A 21,468-nucleotide genomic window follows, 5' to 3' on the forward strand; every position below is an offset into this window, starting at 1 on the left:
ATGAGGCCCAGGATGAAGAAGGCGAAATACATGATGACGATGATATGGATTCTGATTATAATGCTAACCCAGATCCAATATCCCCAGACCAAGTACAGGACGATTCAACCCCTGAGGACTTAGGGGGATTCCATAATATCGTAGGAAGAGCGGCTGCAAGATTCAACATCCAAATAGCATCGGAAACGAAGGACTGTTTTCTTCATGATTTCAAAGAACCCTTCAAGAGATCAGCTCGCTCCATTCCAGTAATCGATTATATATGGGAGCAAGGACAAAAAATAATAAACTCCTCTCTCTCTCATTCCAGTGCCGGCTAGACTTGAAAAGAAATACAAAGCCCCAGACACTGCACCCGCATGTTTGACTGGTCAAACTAAACCTGATTCAGTTATATCTCAGGCCGCTCAGCGGAAGTCCAGCAATCCGTCAGCGACCATGACCGCTCCTCCTGATAAAGAAGGAAGAAAGCTTGATGCCATTGGCAAGAGATTTTCTTCCATGTCCGCCCTATCAATCAGGGCTGCAAATTCTCTGGCTTTACTATAATCGACAGATATGGGCAGATATAGCCCCATATCTGGGGGCGATTCCAGAAGACCAGAAAGACGAGGTTAAAAAGATTTTGCTGGAGGGTGAACGCTCTGCTTGAGAGATGATAGAGGTGGCCCTGGATATTGCTTCCACAGGGTTCCGTCAATTGGCGGGATCAGCAGTTTTAAGGCGCCAGGGCTGGCTTAAAGCCACAGCATTCCGGCCTGAAGTGCAAGCCAAAGTCCTCGACATGCCTTTTGATGGGGAGCGCCTTTTCGGTGAACATATTGATGACATGCTGCAAGGCATTAAGAAGGATACCGAAACGGCGAAAGCCCTAGGCACTCTACAATTCAAGCAGAATTCCTTTCGAGGCTCCAGAGGTCGAGGACAACAGTCTCGTGGCAACTATCAAGGTTACAAGTCCTCTTATAATTCTTCCCAGCAGTACAAACCTCAATATCAGCAGAGGCAACAACAACAAGGACAATCCTCATATAACAAGTCGTCCTTTCGAGGAAGAGGAGGAAAGAAAGACAATAACAGACGTCAATGACTGCTTTCTCCAGCTGGCCTCCACCTCTTCTCCAAAGTTCGTAGTTGGAGGAAAAATTACCAACTTCCTTCACAATTGGAAGCAAATCACTACAGATCGTTGGGTGTTGCAGTTAGTCCGCTTCGGACACACTCTGGAGTTTGTGGAGCATCCTCCTCCACATCCACCATGTCCGGCGCAACACAAAAATCTAAACATACTTCAACAAGAACTCTCGCTAATGCTTCAGAAAAAAGCAGTGGAAAGAGTTCCTCGAGAACAAAAGGGGAGAGGATTCTACTCCCGATTTTTCCTGATCAGAAAAAAGGAGAAGAAGCAGTGGAGACCGATACTGGATTTGAGAAACCTAAACAAGTACCTCAAGAAGCAGTCTTTTCGTATGGTTACCCTTCAGGAGGTATTACACCTACTCAATTCGAAAGACTAAATGGTATCCTTGGACCTCCAGGATGCCTATTTTCATATCCTCATTCACAAGAGTCATCGACAATTCCTGAGGTTTGCAGTGGCAGGCAGGCACTACCAGTTCAGAGTTTTACCATTTGGCCTAAAGTCAGCTCCACGCATCTTTACAAAGTGTCTGTCTCCGGTAGCAGCATACCTTCGCCAGCATCACCATCAAGTCTTTCCCTATCTGGACGACTGGCTTGTCAAGGCTCCTACTCGGACAGGCGTGGCCAAGTCCTCTACCGCCTGCCTTCGTCTCTTCGAGAACTTAGGCCTAACGCTCAACCAGGAAAAGTCAAATCTACGTCCATCACAACGTCTCAATTTCCTAGGAGCGACATTGAATACACAACAGGAGAAAGCCTTCCCTTCCAGGGAACGTCAGGTCAAGCTGCGAAACCTGGCCGTCCAAATTCAGACCAAAAAGAGAGTCAAGGTTCGACTTTTCAAGTCATTGCTAGGAATGATGTCTTCCAACATATTTCTCATTCCGCATTGTCGCCTCCATATGCGACCTCTACAGGAAGCTTTAACAAATCAGTGGATCCAAAGTACCGGATCCTTCGACGACTGGATCAAGATCACTCAGGTCATGAAAAAGGCTCTGAGATGGTGGCTTCTGGGCGACAACTTGAACAAAGGCCTTCCTTTTCTACTCCCAGTCTCTCCTTATGTCATAACCACGGACGCATCACTGGAAGGATGGGGAGCGTTCCCTCAGGAATTGCAAGTACAAGGTCAGTGGTCAGTGGCAGAAAAACGACTCCACATCAATTTGCTAGAGTTACGAGCAGTACGCTTAGCTCTTCGGGCATTTCTACCCCGAATCAGGAGCTTCCCAGTGCTTGTGAGGACGGACAACACCACCACAATGCACTACCTAAACAAACAGGGAGGTACTCGATCCAAGACGTTGTCTCGCGAATCTCAGCAAATTTGGAGGTGGCTACTCTAGCACAACATTTCTCTGCGGGCAGAGTATGTCCCAGGAGTAGACAACATCCTGGCAGACTCGCTAAGCAGACAGCGCTCAATTTGCCACGAGTGGGAGCTCGACCAGAAGACGCTCGACTCAGTGTTCTCCCGTTGGGGCAAGCCTCACCTGGATTTTTTTGCGACGGAAATGAATGCGAAATGCCAACGTTACGCAAGCTGGCTTCCCCAGAAAAGATCCCTAGGGAATGCTTTTTCGATGACATGGTGCAAGACCTTTGCTTACGCCTTTCCACCGTTTCCCCTAATCCCAAGGGTTCTCCGGAAATTGAAAGCAGAGAGTTGTACCATGATCCTGATAGCCCCAGCGTGGCCACGCCAGCACTGGTATACAGAACTACACCTTCTATCGCTGGAACCTCCAATTCTATTCAGGACATGCCCACATCTCCTTACAATGAACCAGGGACAAGTCCAACATCCGGATCCAACATCTCTCAAATTATCGGCTTGGCTCCTGAGTTCAGAGAGTTCCAGAATCTAGATCTTCCACAGGAATGCAGAGTCGTTCTAGCCCGGGCCCGGGCTGAAAGTACTAATAAGACATATTCCCTTAAGTGGAAAAGGTTCTGTTTGTGGTGTAGGGCTCAGAAATTGCATCCGTTCACTTCTACTCCAGCACAAATTCTGCCCTATTTGCTCCACCTAGCCAATTCAGGGCTGGCACACGCTTCAATAAAAGTCCATCTGGCGGCCATCTCCAGGTTTAGACGTTCTTCGTGTGGCGCTTCACTATGGACCAACAGACTGGTCAAGCAGTTTCTGAAGGGATTATTCAGAACTTTCCCTCCAGTACGAACGTCACCTCCTACATGGCAACTAAACGTGGTACTAGCTCAACTAATGAAACACCCGTTCGAGCCAATTCACAAAACAGATCTTAAATATTTGTCATGGAAAACGGCTCTACTACTGGCGCTCACGTCAGCAAGGAGAGTGAGTGAACTGCAGGCTTTTTCTGTGCAAGACCCTTTTATCCAGTTTAAGAATGACAGGGTCATTTTAAGGACTAATCCAAAATTTATACCAAAGGTTCCGTCCTCTTTCCATCTCAATGAACCTATTGTCCTGAGATCGTTCTTCCCAAATCCATCATCTGCGGCTGAAAGATCTCTGCACTCATTGGACCTCAAGCGATGTCTCAAATTCTACATACACAGGACTGAGCAATTTCGGAAGTCTAACCAATTGTTTGTTGCATTTAGCAGGCCCAGGAAAGGCCTAGCATTGACAAAACAGAGCATTTCCAGATGGATTTCAGCGGCCATCGCATTCTGTCACCAACAGGCGGGCCATCCTCTGCCTTCAAAGGTTCGAGCACACTCCACTAGAGCGGTAGCCACCTCCATGGCGCTCTTTGCTGGGGTACCCATTGTCGACATCTGCAGAGCGGCGACATGGAAGACGCCGCATACGTTCACCAAGCACTACTGCTTGGATTCTGAACTTATGAAGGATGCAGCAGTAGGACAGGCTGTCCTACGTCATCTATTTCATTAGAGCTGAGCCTTCTTCCTATCATCCCACCTTCCAGGTAATTTACCGCACATTTCTTATCAGGTTGTGAGTATCATGTAAACTGTGTAACAACTTATGATAAGTTTATTATGTCTTTCAAGATGTATGTGAGAAATGTGCTCATTATTGCTTGCTATTCTGATTCAGGCATGTGAATCTATGAAAGATACCCATAATACTGGATAAGAAATGCGTTACTTACCTGTAACAGCAGTTATCCAGTATTATTATCTTTCATAGATTCACATGCAACCCACCCGCCTCCCCTGGAAGGGCTCACCTAAGTCTTCTCAGTAGGTACTACTTGGCACGGTGCTTACGAACATCTGAGGGACAAGGGCTCCTTCCAGGAAGGTCAGGAGGGTGATAAGAGCTGATTGGCTACTGGCCAAAGTTTGGTCCTTTTTACATAAGGACCTAGATAGGCTACTAATGTGAGGCCTCTGGCCTAGTACTAAGTATATGTCCATGTGACATTACTATAATTATTTACCGGGGACTCCCACCCCGACGACGGGGAATGATTCAGGCATGTGAATCTATGAAAGATACCAATACTGGATAACTGCTGTTACAGGTAAGTAACGCATTTCTTCTCCTCCCCCATGATGGGCGGGGGAAGCTTCAAAGGCATGCCGCCTTTGTGAGCTTCTCCATGCCACTTGCTGTACTCCGCAACTGGCCCCCACCAGTTCTAAACCCCCACTCTGGTGGGGAGACTGGCTGGAAACCCTATGTCAGGAAGGGGGGTGTGCCAGCCTGTGCCAACCCCACCCCTCAGGTGGGAGAGGCGAGGTGAAGCACGACCCGGGCCCCGGCCATCTTGAAGATGGGGAGCCCTGCCCAAACACAGCTAGGCTCCTGCCCCCTCCCACAGGATAGGAGCAGGCTAGGGGGTGTACCCACCCCAGGGCAGGGACCTATTGGTCCCTGCCCTTGCCCTACCTATAACGCCCCTATCCTTAGTATTTAGGGGCACCCTGCATGTTCCTTCCTCACCTCCCCATAAGAAAAGAATAAAGAAGATCAAGAAGAAGAAGACCCGCCATGCAGCTGCTAACAACAGGACGACACCAACTGACTTGGCCCCAGCCCTACCGGCCTGTCGATCCTGTAACCTGCTCCTGCCTAAGCCCAGAGGACCTGACTGCCTTGACCCTCTGAAAGACTGGGACTCCCATAAGCAGAGGCTCTGCTCAACAACCCTACTCCTAGTGCCAGCCAGGAAGATCCAAACCAGCCCACTCTGAACCCGCCGAGCCCGGCTCGTGCCAGAGTGATCCAAGACCACGAGGACGTCCCCCCGGCGACTAGGACCCAAAGTCCAGTGCCCAAAAACCCTCCTCGACGAACCAGACGATGCCTGCAGCCTCAGAACCAGGGACCCCTCCAACCGCGACCAGCTGAGGGTAGATTTCCCGACACCCAAAGACACACCAGCACCCTGCGGTTCCCTGTGCCTCCCTTTGGAGTACATACCTCTTCTCCAGGATCCCAACTTACCTCTCGAAGTGGTGGTCGCTCCCGAGGAATCACCATTCCCGAGTCTGCAGCCTTTGTTCCCTTTTTACCTTTCCCATTGAATAACATTGAGCGCCCGACGGCTCAAAAGCACCCTGCACCCAGCCGTCTGAGTGCCTCTGACAGTGCAACCTTTACCCTATCCTACTTCCCCATTTGCCCTGAGCAAGTGACCAGGAACCCAGCTCCCACAGCCGCGTGGCCTGCTAGCCAGCACCCACCAACCGAAGGCCCCCTGCCCCTCATTGGTTAACATTGGGCCTAACTACCTCTGCACCCGGCTGCCCCTGTGCCGCTGAGGGTGAACCAACTGTACCTACCTGACCCTGGGAGAACCCTGAGTCTATGCTCAGAACCTTAACTTCACCAGCCGAGTACCCACCTGGAAACCGGTAACTCACTTACCTGCCTGACTGGTTTGACTTGAAAAATCTTCTAAGTGTGAATTTTTGAAAACATAAAATATTCCTATAAAATCAGCCGAGTAACGAACTCCGAAGTACTCACCTGTGATCAGGAGAGAATCCAGTACTGTACCTTGTAGCCCAGTATTGAACCACAAAAGTAATCCGAACCGGGTTTAACCGTAACCAGTATTTTCTCCATAGGAATCCATTGTCTGCTTTTTTATGAAATTTCTTCTGTCTACTTTTGAAAACTTGAAATATTCTTTAAAATTCGCTCATACTACTGAAACGTAATTACTCACCTGTTGTAAGTCGAGACCCCAGTGCTGGACCTAGAAGCCCAGTACTGGATTACAAAAGTATCGAGAACGTACTTTATATGCAACCTGCATTTTCTCCCATTGGATAACATTGTCAGATTTTCTGTATTTGTTGTACACACTCAGTCAGCACAAGGTTTTACACACTCAAGGACTAAACTCCAGGTCAATTGTTTTTGTTATTATTCATGGTAGGGCTTATAAAGGAAATTAATGGTCTTACATTTTAGACCAGAAGAAATTAGTTGGATGCCACTCGTTGCTATTTGGCACATAACTGCATTTGTACTTTTTGCTGTGCTACATACATTGTTTTTATTCTTTTTAAAGCGATTTTACGATGCAGTGGAATAGGCTGGAAGAGATTTTTACCTGGACATAATAATTCTGAAAAACTGTACATTAATGATTGTTTTATTGATTGTAAGTTTTATTGAATTCTTTTTCCAAAAGAAACTTTTACTTATTACTGTCTGATTTAGACAAGCTGAAGTCATCGCTCAGTACTTCTCTAAAGTACTGGATGACATGGTCTAGTTGTTGATTTATGATTGTTTATGTGGAATCCTATGGTAGACTGTTGTTAGAATTAAGCTGTAGAAGACTTCACCCCCTTCTCCAGTCCAGCCACATTTCAGGATCACCACTTTAGTTTACATGTTTTCGGATCTCCTCTGCATGAAAATTAAGGCATCTCTGTCTGAAAAAAGCAAGGTATAAATCCAGAGTAGCTTCAGCGTGATATTCCTGCCCCAAGGTTGTTACCATGTTTACCTGCAGTGAATATTCCAACAATGTAACCCTCGAAATGCAACAATGCTGGAGAACTGTATTAGAGTCAATTAAAGAAAATGTATTAGGGAATTGGGGACACTGCACTAGGATGACATTTATGGAAGATAGCCTCTATGGGGTGTTTCTTTGTTTATTCTGATGTGCAGGTGTGTCATCCTTCCGACCGGGCAGTGTTTTTTGCATCCGAGACCTCTGCATGTAGGTCATCATGCAGAGATGATGATGAGATAGTGTTATTCTTTATTCCTTTTCTGCGCATTCTGACTTAAATGGTCTGGATGTCGAGGCACCTCTTGATGGAGAGCGAGATCCTGATGATCAAGGATGTCTGAATGTTAGAGACAAGTCTAAATCAACAATGAATTCTCAATGTCAAGGGAAACTCCAAAGGTGAAAAGTATTGCCTCATTGAATGTGTTGCAGATCGTGTTCTAGATGTTAAATAACTTGACATCAAACACTTGGAGATGTCCAGAAGCAGAAATGACCGCTTTTCCACCATTTGTCGGTGGGATCATTTCAGGATTTGTTTGCACATCCCAAGGGCAGACCTTCCTTAGCCCCTTACCAAAGTTAAACCTTTAGGTAAACTGTTCTTTTATCTTCCCCATAAGGCTTACTTTGGCCTTTAGGCATCACTTGACGTATGTCACTCACTTCAGTGGTGTGAAAGTCTGGAGGGGTGCACAACTGCTGAGTTGTCCTTACAAGATTTTTTTCACCACTCGAGAGATAATTATGTAGAGGAGACTGCATTATGTCTGTAAGAAGAGTAGGGCAGAGACTACTCCTGGAGAGGAGGGGAATACAACAATAGAGCTCCTGTTGCCATAGAAGACGGAATTTGATAATTAATATTGAATAAATCAGAAGACATCACCTGAAAAATCGTGAAAACTAGCATACACTTAAGAAATATCTGCTTTACAGACTGGAAAAATGAACGACCTCACATCACTGTATTTTCGGAGACTGTGAAGCACACTGATTCCTTAACGGAGCAGATACAAAACTCTTCCATCTAAAGGGTGAATATTAAATGCAAATGGTTTTTGCAGTCAAACATATGAGGTATTGTCAAATGTGAAGTTTTCCAGAATGAGACCCTTAAAGGTTATCAACTATGAGTAATGACTGCATTACAGTAAATTGTATTCATGAAAACTGAAGTTCTTTTTTCTACTATTCAGGCTCAGCTTGTGAAGGACAGAAATTCAATGTTGCGCTTGACGAGCATCGGCTCAGATGAGGAAGATGAGACAGAAACTACCCAAGAAAAAGTACACATGACCTGGACAAAGGAAAAGTACCTGGCTGCACGTGCACAGAGCCGGGCAAAGACACTGGAAGGCTTCCAGGATCTACTTAACATACGACCGTGAGTGCGCATGCGTGTGAATTGGAAATTATTGTTGTTTATTATCACTTAAGAGCAGAGTGTAGACTCAGCAGGATTGTAAATGGTAGTGACACCACAGTGACAATAGTAGGAAGGAGATGTGTGGAAAACAGGTAGAAGGTGTGTGCTTTGAATGCGAGTATCAGGATTGTAAATGGGCTTGTGATTACTTCCGGTATTGGATGGGGGTATAGATAAAGTGGGAGAAGTGAGCATATAATGAAGAAAAGATGTACATAGCACAATGAAGGCATTGACTCTGCAAAGAAGTATGGGTTGGCAAAGGAATGAAGGTTTTCATTTAGCATGAAGGTGATTTTGTGTGTTGCAGGAGAGTTTGTGAGCACATATAGCAAATGGAAATGTGTGGGTATTGCGGATTAATGGTGGGAGTGCATAAAGTAAGGGGATGTGTGGGTATAGCAATGGAATGTCAGGAGTATAAAGAGGTATATGTCTGTTGGCTACTTCTAACTACATATTCCTCACTATTTGAATACCCCCATGTGCCAGACTTAATCCAGAAACGTCTACAGCAAGTGCTCCTATGCACCATCTTGCCTCAAAATTGACAGTGCAGGGATGTTTATTGGCGCCAGAACCTAGGTGCTGGCATCAGTTCCTTTTTTCCACAGCATATGATATGTATCTAAAGCTACACTCCTGAACTTTGTTGGTTCGTTTCAAGTGACAATGTTGTAGGGATAGATCTCTTCTAAAGACTACAGGCTGAATGAAGTACATATCAATTATGGACCTGCATGATGTCTGTCTTTGGTTTCTCAGATCCACGCATTATTCAAAGTCATGGATCAAATTCTTCCTGATTCATTCAAAGGCCATCCGGGAGTGAGAGGCAAAGTTGTACGTCACCAAGTACTGGAAACGAGGTCGGTCACGCTCCAAATCATAAACTAGTTCCTGCTCCAGGTCCAAATCTCTTTCTCCATTTTTGTGTAAGACCATTACAGAGTGGAAGGACAAATCTCACTGCAAGCACAAGAAGTCTACACAAGAGGCTGCTCCCCCTTCACTGCTGTCACTCTATGGAGACATTGCGCAGTCATCAAGCAAAAGGGCTTACTCTGCACCAGTCATGCAGATCCAACCTCATTCCAGAGATGCAGCTGATGCGCTTCAAATTCTCTGGGCCATGTTTGTCTGCAGCAAGCAAACACCTTCAAGAAGGCAATGCTGCAGCTTTTTCAAATGATTCCAGGTCCCCCTGGAGCATCAGGACTCTGACAGACTTCTGCCAGCAGTGCCTTCCTTGGTGCAGACTGGGATTGTTAAGTCTCTTCCCAGCTCTTGCCAGTTCCAGGGCCACGCTTCTACTCTTTTGCCCAAGGCCATGTTCATTCCCGAAGGTTTAGCAACCGCCCTTGCTCCGTAAGTCTTGATCCGACCGAAAGGCCAGTCTCTGATCCAGAGCGGAGTTCATCTAAATTTCAGCCAGTGTCTCGTTATAAGATCATTAAAGCACAGCCTATCATTGTTAGAAGATTCTCAAGCTGTGCCTCTGGCAAGGCGCTAATATTTTAGTTATCTTGAGGCCTTGTTCAGTTCAATCTTGGATGCAATTCAGCACAGTCAGAATTTTCCACATGATGAGGAGGCTGTACTGAAGCTGGCCTGTTTGTAGACCGTCAGATTGCTAGTGGCCTTGATACCTTACCCGAGTGACTGATGGACTCCCTATTGGGGTCCCTCACAGAGGAAAGCACCGCCTTTGTGTTGGTGGTTTGTAGAGGTATAGAGGTGTTGGAACTACAGTTGCCAAGTGGAAACTAAAACGTATTTGCTTATAGAAATCTTGCAGCCTTGCCGTTCAACTTCAGAGCCTTTGCTACCTTTCATAGAAGCCCCGAAAGAAGTAGGCATAGTGACAACCATGCCTGTAAGTCGCCCCTTTGTTAGGTGCCATATGCCAGCTCTGAGTGATCAGGCCTTTTTAACATAGCTCCCCACACACCAGAAAGACTCATAGTACAGGCTTCAGCCAGCAAAGTGTGAACCCAAATGCCTACCCTATGTGTCACATGACAGAGTCAAGGAGCACAAATATGCCTAACAGGAGCGAGATCTGGTCTACTAGTCTTGCTCTGCAGCCTCTCAAAGAGGTCTGCTTCTTAGGAGACACACTCATGCCCTCTGATATTTGTGAGTGAAATATTGCCTGCCCACCACAAGGAGTTGCAAAGTGCCTTTTCCCTAGGGCATCCATAATGGACAGGATCCAGTTAAGTAAATTTTACGGGCCGGTCTGGACACTACATGGCACTAGTGTGGTGATTCGTAATCACACGTGGATGAACACTGTATGTTTCTCTGTGTTTATGCAAGCTTAAATTATGGATATGAATTGTGATGGTTTCAGGCTTTGTGGCAACAAATTCAAATTTAGACCATTTAAAGGATTGTCCTGCTATGGCTCACTCCTTTGGCTCACTGTCCAAGACTGCCAGTTCCATCAACAATACCGTAAACGCAATGGTCTCTCCCAGAGCCTGGCTTATCGTCAGAGACGACCGATTTAACATCCTATTCAGCAAGCCGGTTCCCCTTCTTTTGTGGTGCCAGGGGGCATCATGAGGACAAGGCTATCAAGAAGGCCAGTCCTCATCTGCCTTTTCCCTGTTGCTGCCAGGCCTCTCTGATTCACCCTTTGGAGTCACCTGCTGCCAATAGGGAGAAGAATGTATTCTTACTTTCCCTGCTGGCATGCACCTACCTCAGACCAGTGAGTCTTACAGGTTACACTGTTTCCTTATTGACAAACCCTCCATCATGCCCCCAGTTCCTCCTATTTTCACTCAGACTTCAGCAGAACATGTCTCAATAATTACCAAAGCAGTTCAGTCATTGCTTGCCAAACAGATAAGAGAAAGAGTCCCAGAGATGGAGTGAGATAAAGGGTGCTACTCCTGTTACACCTTGGTACCCACAAAATTCAGGGGACCCATGCCGATTTAACCCCTTCCATGCGCCTGTCGGTCAACGGCCATCGCGAGTGCTGCGCACCTCCGTTGGCCGACGCGCTCCCCCTCCCCCACCTAATCAAACCGCCGCACCGCGGCGGAATTGCTGCCGCAGTTAAGCGGTTAAGATCTTTGGTTCTTGATCACCTTCCTGAAGAAAGAAAGTTCAATATGCTCACTTTTGCCTCTGTCCTTCCACCCCTAGATCCTGAGGAGTGGATGGTATCCTTAGGACTGCAGGTTGCATTCTTTCATGTAGCTATTCTGCAGTCCTGTAGGTGTTTTTAAGCTATGTTGTGGCAAAGGAGCATCTCCCGTTAAACGCCCTTTTCTCAGGTTTCGGGTTTCATGTATTCCCGTACCTTGACAACTGGCCATTGAAGGTAGATTCATCAAAGTCTGCCATGGACCCCATGGGGATGACCATCTGGCTACTGTCCTTCCTGGAGTGCTCTATCAACTAGCCAAAATCCCACCTTCCGCTAAGGCAGAGGAATCCCTTTATAGGACATGTTCTGAAAACAGTGGCATTCAAAGATTTCTACCCCTGCAGCGTGTCTGTAACATTCAGGATATGATCCTGATATTTTGTACTCGATCCTATGTTCCAGCCCAGATAGTTGTGAGGCTTCTTGGTCTGCTGCATTTTGTATCCTGTTGGGCTCTGCCATGGACCCTCTGCCTTCAATGTGCTCAGCAGTGGGAATGCCTCTCAGACAGTATCCAGGTGTTAGAAAAGGGGATTCAAGGCCTTCAGTGGTGGATGAATACCACTTTCTCTAGGACATCCAGAGCTTGTAGTGGTGACAAATGGTTCAGCTCTGGGATGAGAAGGCTACCTGGCTAAGGTGAAGGTTAGAGTCCCCTGGTCTCTGGTGTGAAGCCTCTGGTCCAGCAGCCTTATGGAGCTGTGCTCCATCTGGCTAGATCTCAAGGCTTTTCTGCCTTCCATCAGGAACAGCCCTGTGCTAGTTCAGACTGACAACACCTCCTCCATGTGGTACTAGAGCAAACCGGGTTGTGTAGGGTCAAGTGATGGGCCAGAAGTGCTGAGGTTGTGGCACTGTCTGTACCTTTGGGCGATTTCTTTGACTGTTTACCACCTCGTAGGATCCCTAAATGCAGGGCGGATAAGCTCAGCAGATGCAATTTGGTCGACCATGAGTGATTTCGGCTCCGGGAGATAGTTTGGAGTGTCAAAGTATATTGGATTAACCAGTAATAAAGCTCAGGTGCTGCTCCTACCCTCTATGCCAGCAAACCATGGTAGATATCTTTAAAAATACTTAGTGTTGGGGAGAAAATACTACGTCAATTTTTGTATATCAAAAAGTCCTCATTTCACAATAATCATTCATTTCTTATGTTATTTCATGTAAAAATAAATAATATATGTACATATTAAATCCATTCTCATGCAGCAGCATCTGACAGTCCTATTGAGTTTCAAATCAGTTCCAGTTCGTAATGTTAGTCTAAAGACACCACTATTTCCACCGTTATTAGTGTTAGTAGTCTTTGTTTTTTAATTAAAAATACTCAAATGTCATGAAATTGTTAATGATCATTCCAACCCTTTGAATCTGTGGTTTGTGCAAATTGTGCATGGAATAGATGATATAGCAATGTATCTAGTAGATCATGGTTCAAGACTGACTGCATTAAGATTAGATATTTCTGGATCTCGTTTACCATCCCTTCTAAAAAGTTTGTCACACTTTAATAGAAATGGAAATTATTGGATTCTATATGATTCGTTTTATCATAAGAAGAATGCTTTCACTCTTGAAAGGTGTTGCCTTTTAGGGTCTTTTGTATTATGGGTATTAGTACACTTTAACCAAGGAACCTCATTGCAGTGAACTACTGGTCATTGTATTAGCATGGCATATGAGGCAGTTGACAGAGACTGAGAATTAATAATTATAATTTGTAGATTTATATAGCGCAGCTTATCAAACAAAGAAACTTTATTCGAGTATACAAGTCATAAAAGCATTACAGATAAAAAGGTAAAAACAGTCCAAAAGTTAAAATCTAGGTTACAACGTTTGTGCAAAATGGCAAGAAAAGCAATTCGAGCTTTCACTATATGATACATTACATGACATGACAAGTTTAAAAGCATAAAATCCAGACAGTCTCATAAGCCTTTGCAATCGTGTTGGGCCCCACAGATCACATTATGCCCACTCCGTGATGTTAAAAGTTTTTATCATTTTCATTTTCCAGCCATAATTTGCTTGGAACGAATGTGCCACATCCACCTCAAATGTTTTGCCACCAGGATTGCGTACCTAAGTGTTGGATCAGAGCAAAGGCTCCGCAGGGCTATGCTGTGTCATCTTATACCCACGTTCTTACAAAGCTGCACCAGCCAGACTTTACGCGGACCGGCATAAGCAGGGCATGCAAGAGCACATGCGAATATGATTCTACATGTTTGGCACATTCGTGGCATTTATTGTTCCCGGTGGAAGACCATTTGGATGTAAAGCACTAAAGGGGCAAAGATCCTGATCGGAATTGGAAATAAAGATTTCGGTGCAGAGGCTTTTTAATGATATCTTAATAGGACTTGAAACTCGGGCATGGTTTTATCTGTGGAAAAAGCCCAGAGAGTGAGGTGGGGTCATGGACCCCTAACCTCTTCATGTGCAATCACTTCCCAATTGGTTTCTTTGAGGCAATTTTTTGACTGGAACATTGAAGTAGAAAGGGAATCCCACAGGTATGATAAGCCCATTTTAATAATCAGACTTCTCAAATCTCGCAGCCAGCTAATATTATGGAAACAATCCAAATTAATAATGTCCCTTAAGCTTTCTGTATATGCTGCCAGTTCCGGCGTACACCGTATTCTATGCCAATCAAGAATTGTCCGTAGCCTGGCCTGATCCATCAGAGCTTTCCTGCCTAGAATATTCCTTTAGGGGAAGGATGGGTGTACTCTGTGGAAGACTGGTGATCGCACGCAGAAAAGTATTCTCTGCGATTGTGAGCTGAGACAGGGTCTCTAGGCCCCACAGCTCAGCCCCATAGAGGATTGAGCTCACCGCTGTTATAAATTTAAAGTGCTGGACTAAGGGGCTTTGTCAGATAGGTTTTGAGTCCCTTTCTGAGGGTGCCAGCTAACTGCCGATGTTTTAGTGCCATGACTTCGATGTGTGGCTTCCACTTCATATCCTTCTGCAGTTTGATGCCCAGATAGACAAAAGTATCAACCTGTTCCAGAGGACGCCCATCCATCATCATTTTCCCGTTAAAGGATCAATGCTGGTTAAAAGCCATGAGCTTCGTCTTGGCGGCATTAATTTTAAGACCTCGCAAGAGACAGAACTCTTTGTAATGTTGGAGTGCACGCTGCAATCCACTCGGAGTTTTGGAGATTATCAGCGTGTAACCTGCAAACATTAGGCTGGGCATTGTTCTTCCAGCTAAAACAGGAGCATCAGTGTGGGTGGCATCAAGTAAGTTTGTGACTCCATTCATGAAGAGAGAGAACAATGTGGGAGCCAGCACACATCCTTGACAAACACCCATTTGCACGGGGAAGTGATCTATCTTATTTCCTACCGCCCCCAACGTATTTGTGCATAGTTTTCCTCATGGAGGCGGGCAATCAAGGAAAGTAAGTCTAGTGGCATCCCCATCTCCTTTAAGACCGCCCACAATTTGTTCCGTGAGACCACGTCGAAAGCGGATTTGAGTTCGGCAAAAGCAGCATACATGCTACCCTTGCTGAGTGATTATCCACCAGTATATAAGAACAAACCGAAAGACCTGGTCGCTTGTGCTAACATGAGCCCTGAAGCTTGCCTGGAGGAGGGTAAGAATGGTATTGGCACCAATCCAGGCCTTGACCTTGGCCAAAACAAGCCTGGCCACGACTTTCTGTATCTAATCTATAAGGCTTATTGGCCTATAGTTACCAGGTATGGCTTTATATATAGGAATTATCTCCACTCTCCCCCCCCCCCCCACCCAAAGCATCTAAACCAGCAAAACGTAATCCAGCATAGAGTCAAAAAACATAGGAGGTAGAGATCAAAAAGTCAGGGGAAACCACGCCAAGGATGCCAGGTCTAACAACCGCCATGGACGGAACACCATGTGTTTTTGTGTAAATGGAAGCAAAGACTGTGCCCCAAGTGTCACAGTCCTCCACATGTGGTGCGATCCCCATTGGAAGACAGATAGTCAGAATTCTGTGTTTCTCAGTAGGTGTAGTATCAGGAAATACTGCCTCTATTTGAGTGATTTTTTGTGCTAACCAGAATGGAATTTGTTCCCGTTTTGAGGGTGTTTTACCAAGACATGATTGTATGTTCTGTGGTGTAATTTTGTTTGTGTTCCCCTGATGAGGGGTCAGCTGTGGAATGTTAATTGCTGGTTGGACTGTTGAAGTCCGCATTACATATTGGACCAATTGTCTATGTATTTTAATTAGCAGTTTTAGCTGAGCTAAAAGTTCCGGGACTGACTTTTTGTCAACGTCTGGATGTGGTGTGTAGCTGGCTAGAACCGGCCACATTGCTCCTGGTATACCTAGTGGACCGAGCCTGGTGATGTGATTTTTATGTTTTAGGGCGCCTTTAAACCAGAGCAGGTGCTCTTGGTAATTTAATGGGATTTCAACGTCCTCGAAAGGAGTGTATTCATCCGGAGGTTCCTCTATTTTGTAATAGTGGAATTCTTTTGTTACAGCGTTTGCTGCTGGAAAGTGTATCCATGAATAGAATACCTCTGTCTGCCGATTTTCATGGGCCTCTACCACGAATATGACTGTACCACCTCGTGATGTCAGTCCATTTTCTATAAGTTTAATAGTTATAGATCTTCTTATATTTGCCGGAATGAAAATAGCATTCGGGTCATTTTCTTGGAGACTTGTGTCATCCGCTAGGAGTTGAGCTGCTATTCTAGCTGCCTCCCTTTCGTCTTCACTTTCTACTATTTTTACTGACAAAGTTTTTGTTGCAGATCAAGTTTCAAGGGAAACAAAGATTAGGTGCACAATATTTTGGAACACTGTATCCTTCAACGTTGACTAAACCAAAAACTATACATAGGAATCTCTTCCTACTAAGTTCCGGCGGATTTTTAACCTTTTACCCACTCCAGACGTCTTTTGGAGTTTTTACGGGAAAAAGGGGTTCTGTGTGAAAAAGCACGACTGAGTTATTCTAGTGTCTTGCGTTAGATTATCGCCTTACCAAACGTTGGGCGCCATGTAGTGTAGTTCCTATATTCCCAATAGGCTCTGCGCATTGGAATAATATAAACAGCAGTGTAGACGTAGGACTGAGGTCGACTAGGTCTCTACTGACTATATTAGACTTAATTAGTTTTGCCAGCTAGCTCAGAGGTCACTAGAAACTTTCTCGAATAAACGAGGAGTTTAACTTCCCTGGATAGACGAGAAGGAATTAGCTTCTGACAACCATAAAACATGACAACTTTGCTCCCTCAGAATAAGAGTGTATCTCTAGAGTCGTGTGAAAACAATAGACAGCTATTTTACTCAGTCAATCGTGCATACTTAGTTTCACCAGAGTGCAGAGAAATAGAGAGACGGGCGTTTTCAATAAAAGGTGTTATTTATTGAGCAGTCTTCTTTCTCATGCAAGAGAAATGAATTGCCATAATTGCAATACTTATCATAAAGTAAAGTGCGTACAGTAAAAGGAGTATTATCAAATAATACTGTAAAAGCATTGATATGGTTTCTTAGCCATATGATACTTTAAAATGGATAGAATATATACATACATAAATACATTGACTAACGTACTCAACTGGTGCTTCTAAATACGCCTACCCCGGTGTACCTGACCTAAGCCTAATACGTGGGAATGAGTAAGTAAGTAGCAGTTTAAGTTAAGTTGGTTTTTGCCAAGGAATCTGAATCAAGAATTCTCTTTAAGGGTTTAGTCAGCCCATACCTGGGTAATAGAAAGCAGGTGGTCTGGTATCTCTCTCTCATGACTCGATATCCCAGCAACCCGCAAGGGCGGCTGGAAACACCGGAGCTGGATTTTCTCGGCTGGAGAAAAAGACAGCGTCTTTCTCAGTGCGTCAAAAGGGAGGGGCGGCGTCCGTGGGCTCTCTCATCAGCTGGGCTCTTGGGCAAGTAGATAGCCGCTCTGCTCCAAACCACCGTGTGTTTGCTTATGGCAACGTTGGTATATTTATACCTGAAAGGTGCCTGGTTTGACGTAAGTTTTGGACATAAGACGTCAATAAAGATGTCACTAAGAACTGGCCATTCTTTCAGTGCTTCCAGGAGTTCTAGGACAAGTCAAAACAAAAACATGGGGATTTCCCAGGTTGCTGGAGGTTTGATTTGTTTAAAGAACGCGTTGTACTTTCTAGGAGTCTGGGGAAGTAGCCTTGCTTAATTTGGACTGCATGGGCTACGACTAAATATGGATATGATTCTTATGCCTTTATAAGGATATTATTTATTATAGCCATACAAGGGCATAATTTAAGAATATCGAATTAGGGTCCTAGATAGAAATACAACACTAAAAGGTGAAGCTAAAATGGAGAGTTAGAGCAGGCTCTGTTGAGCTCCACAAAAAAATGATGTAGAATAGCTTTTCAGTACATTATAGTATAAGTGTAAAACATGTAAAAAGTCACCATTAGAAAAAGATGTCAAGCTAAAAGGTGAAGCTAAAATGGAGACTTAGAACAGGCTCTGTTGTGCCCCACAAAAATGATTCTGTTACAGTAGAGTCTGGATGCAGTAGCAAAGAATGACATTCATCAAATTCATTGTACAAGTGAATTTGCACAGATGTGGTAATTTCAATGTATATTTCAAGTTGTATAACCTGTCCTTTATTTCTCCTCCCTCTCGTGTTCAGGGACCAGTCAAATGTGAGGCGCATGCACACTGCGGTCAAATTAAATGAAGTTATTGTCAATAAGTCGCACGACGCCAAACTGGTCCTGCTGAATATGCCCGGGCCTCCCAAGAATCCCGACGGTGATGAGAATTGTATCCTTTTTCAGGTTTTGTATTCCAGTTTTCAGATTAGTTAATTCTTTCATTCACTTTATTTCTTTTGGATTCTGTCTGCCAGTCGCCCCAGTAAACCCATAATGGTTTGTTTTACTTTCTAGAACAAAGTAAACTCATAAGAAAACAAATTGGAGTGCTAGACACGCAGGAAAATCTCACCACCCAAACTGAAATGGCCGGTTTTGATTGGTACCCTTCACACAGATTCTCTGCTTACTGAACTATCAAAATGTGCCTGCAAACTTTTCTCCATGCAGTGGACACAAAGTAGTGCCAAAGTAAATCCAGATGCCTTGCTGTCAGGGTATCATTGGAGCAAACAAATAGGGCCACGTGCACTTTTAACATCAGTCGCCTACTCCTACTCCTGTTAGATTATTTGTGTCCGCCATCTGATACGGACGTGATCCAGTGAGCTGCCGGTCTCAACGAGTTTGTCATAGCCTTGAGTCTGCTGATTTCCATCCTGTCGCACAAACAATATTTGACGTTCATTCTCTACAGTCACACCTGTTCCATCTGCCGTTCCTTCATCCACCAGTGTCCAGGCCTCAGGGCTCTCTGGGCACTTCGGGACACTGCATGCTCCAGCCTCCCTTCAGAAAATGATGACTCTTTCAAGGTGATGGAACGGACGCTTTCAAGAGATGACCCGAGGGTCACACTATATATCCCCGGGCCGCCCTGCATGCTGTGTGCAACTTGTGCCTATCGCCGGACCATGACAAAAACCACTGTGACTGCTGTTCGACGTTCTGAAGCAAAAATACTCTCTTCCCAAGCCAAAGTTGATGGTTGGCACACACCAGCGTGGCCTGGTCTATATCGTACCTGCCCGATATCTTTGGGGTAGCCTACCCCTGTCTGCTGAGAAAGAGCCACGAGTACATCCACTCCGACAACTCATAGCTTAGTGAAAAGCTCCTCCAGAAAGAGGAAGAAGATAACACTGAGGATTCCCCATCCACCTCAGTGGGCTCTGGTCCACGTCTCAAGACAACAGCACGAGTGAGTACTGTAGATGTCCCCGTTCCAGTCACCCCTCAGAAATGGCCGCAAATCCGGTCCTAAGAAGCATGTTTCCGGTCCAGGGAAGGCATGGCTTGGCAGTTCGGGCTGGACTGTTCCCATGAGGCACAGGGAACAGTCTAGCACTGATTAGCATATGGCCATGTCTGAACTGGGGTGGCAGAGTGGGCTAAAGAACGGTGATGGATTAAACCCAGATCTCTTCACTGGGTGTGAGTGTTTGATTGGTTCAGATGCTCCGTCCATCACCACCCCCTTTTGTACCGCTTTGTTCGCTATAAGTTGGCAGGGTATGCTCAGACGTGAGTCCCTTGCTCACTTTGCCACTGGATTCAAGCAAGCCTGGCTGAAGACGGCTGAATTGCCAGAAACCGGTCCTAGGTAGCTTGTTTCCGGTCCAGGGAAGGCATGGCTTTGCAGTTCGGGCTGGACTGTTCCCATGAGGCACAGGGTCAGACTGATTTGCATATGGCCATGTCTGAACTGGGGTGGCAGAGTGGGCTAAAGAACGGTGATGGATTAAACCCAGATCTGTTGACTGGGTGTAAGTGTTTGATTGGTTCAGATGCTCCGTCCTTCACCACCCCCTTTTGTATCGCTTTGTTCGCCATAAGTTGGCAGGGTATGCTCAGACGTGAGTGCCTTGCTCACTTTGCCACTGCATTTCAGGAAGAGTTTACGTCAGACAGTGCAAAATCATCCTTCACCTGCTCACTGGAAAGAATACATCCTCTGAGAAGCTTCTACCCCAAAAGGGCAAAGTTGCTCCCGAGGACACTCAACCACTGAAGGTTCAGGACCTTCACAAAAGGCCCAAGGACAAATTGCCTCCTCGTATTCCTTCTCCACCATCTCCTCCTCCTCCTTTTCTTCCCTCTCCACCTCTTCCATCGTCACCTCCACCTCCTGCTCCACCACATGACACCAAGAGTCTTTTTCCAACACCAGCAGCCCAACCCCCTCTTCATCAGCCGAAGGTTTCACACCTATGTACCATGGTTCTTGCAGTCACCCTTGGGAGGACTACGATGTGGACCCAGATGTAGAATACATCCCTATCCAGGGCCTTACTCCCCAATGACACTACGGCATACCATAGCGTCATTCAGTAGTGTGCCATCGCCTGTCACAAGGTAGACCTCTACACAATCCCAGAGAAAGAGGATTTAATCTTAGAGATCCCTCCAAGACAGAGCACTCTTTACAATATCTCCCCATGCTAAAAGAGTTGGTCAAATCTTCTCCTGATATTTTTAAAGAGCCTCTTTGGTCTATACCTCAGTCAGATCCCAACTAGCCCCTATGCAGCATACATGCAAACCAGAGACATTTGTCTTCCTTCAAAATCCCAGTTATCAAAGCCTTCATGGAAAGCCTTAAACAGGTCATTTCACCCATGGAACTCCCCGCCCCTTCTTGGAACTTTAACATTGTCCTTACAATACTGATGGATCCATCCTTTGAGCCCATGCATTCATGCCCTCTTCAATTTCTCTCCTGGAAGGTGGCCTTCCTTTTTCAATTATTTCACTTAGACGCATACGTGAGTTGCAAGTCCTTACATTTTAAGATCCCTTCTTCCATAATGATAAAGTGATTCTTAAAACCAATGCTAAGTTTTGTGCCCAAGGTGCCCTTTGCCTTCCACCTCAACCAGTCTATTGAGCTCCCAGTCTTCTTCCCACACCTGACTCAGTAGCTAAAAGAGCACTCTACACTCAAGCCATTAAATGTGCTCTTGTGTTTTACATTGATAACGCCAAACTTTTTCGTAATGCACAGAAGATATTTGTAGCCTTCTCAAAACCCCTTGAAGGACATGCCATTTTAAAGGCAGGGATATCCAAGTGGATGGTCAAGTGCATCCAAACCTGTCATAATAAAGCGAAAACCCTACCCTCCCGCCCACTTTGCACCCACACACAGGGTGATACTATG

General features: G+C 45.4%; 1 protein-coding gene across 3 annotated transcripts in view; it reads left to right on the forward strand.

Annotated features, from left to right (window-relative positions):
• The window catches only part of SLC12A6 (solute carrier family 12 member 6), a 784,900-nt gene that overhangs the window by 723,365 nt on the left and 40,067 nt on the right, over window positions 1-21,468 (forward strand). For all 3 annotated transcript variants that reach the window (XM_078644820.1, XM_078644821.1, XM_078644822.1), the window contains 2 exons: window positions 8,282-8,469; window positions 18,344-18,477. In XM_078644820.1, coding sequence (XP_078500946.1) covers window positions 8,282-8,469; window positions 18,344-18,477 — 322 coding nt within the window. The remainder of the gene's footprint in view (window positions 1-8,281; window positions 8,470-18,343; window positions 18,478-21,468) is intronic.

Source organism: Lissotriton helveticus, chromosome 5_1 (assembly GCF_964261635.1).
Source record: "Lissotriton helveticus chromosome 5_1, aLisHel1.1, whole genome shotgun sequence".
NCBI classification, from domain to species: Eukaryota; Metazoa; Chordata; class Amphibia; order Caudata; family Salamandridae; genus Lissotriton; species Lissotriton helveticus.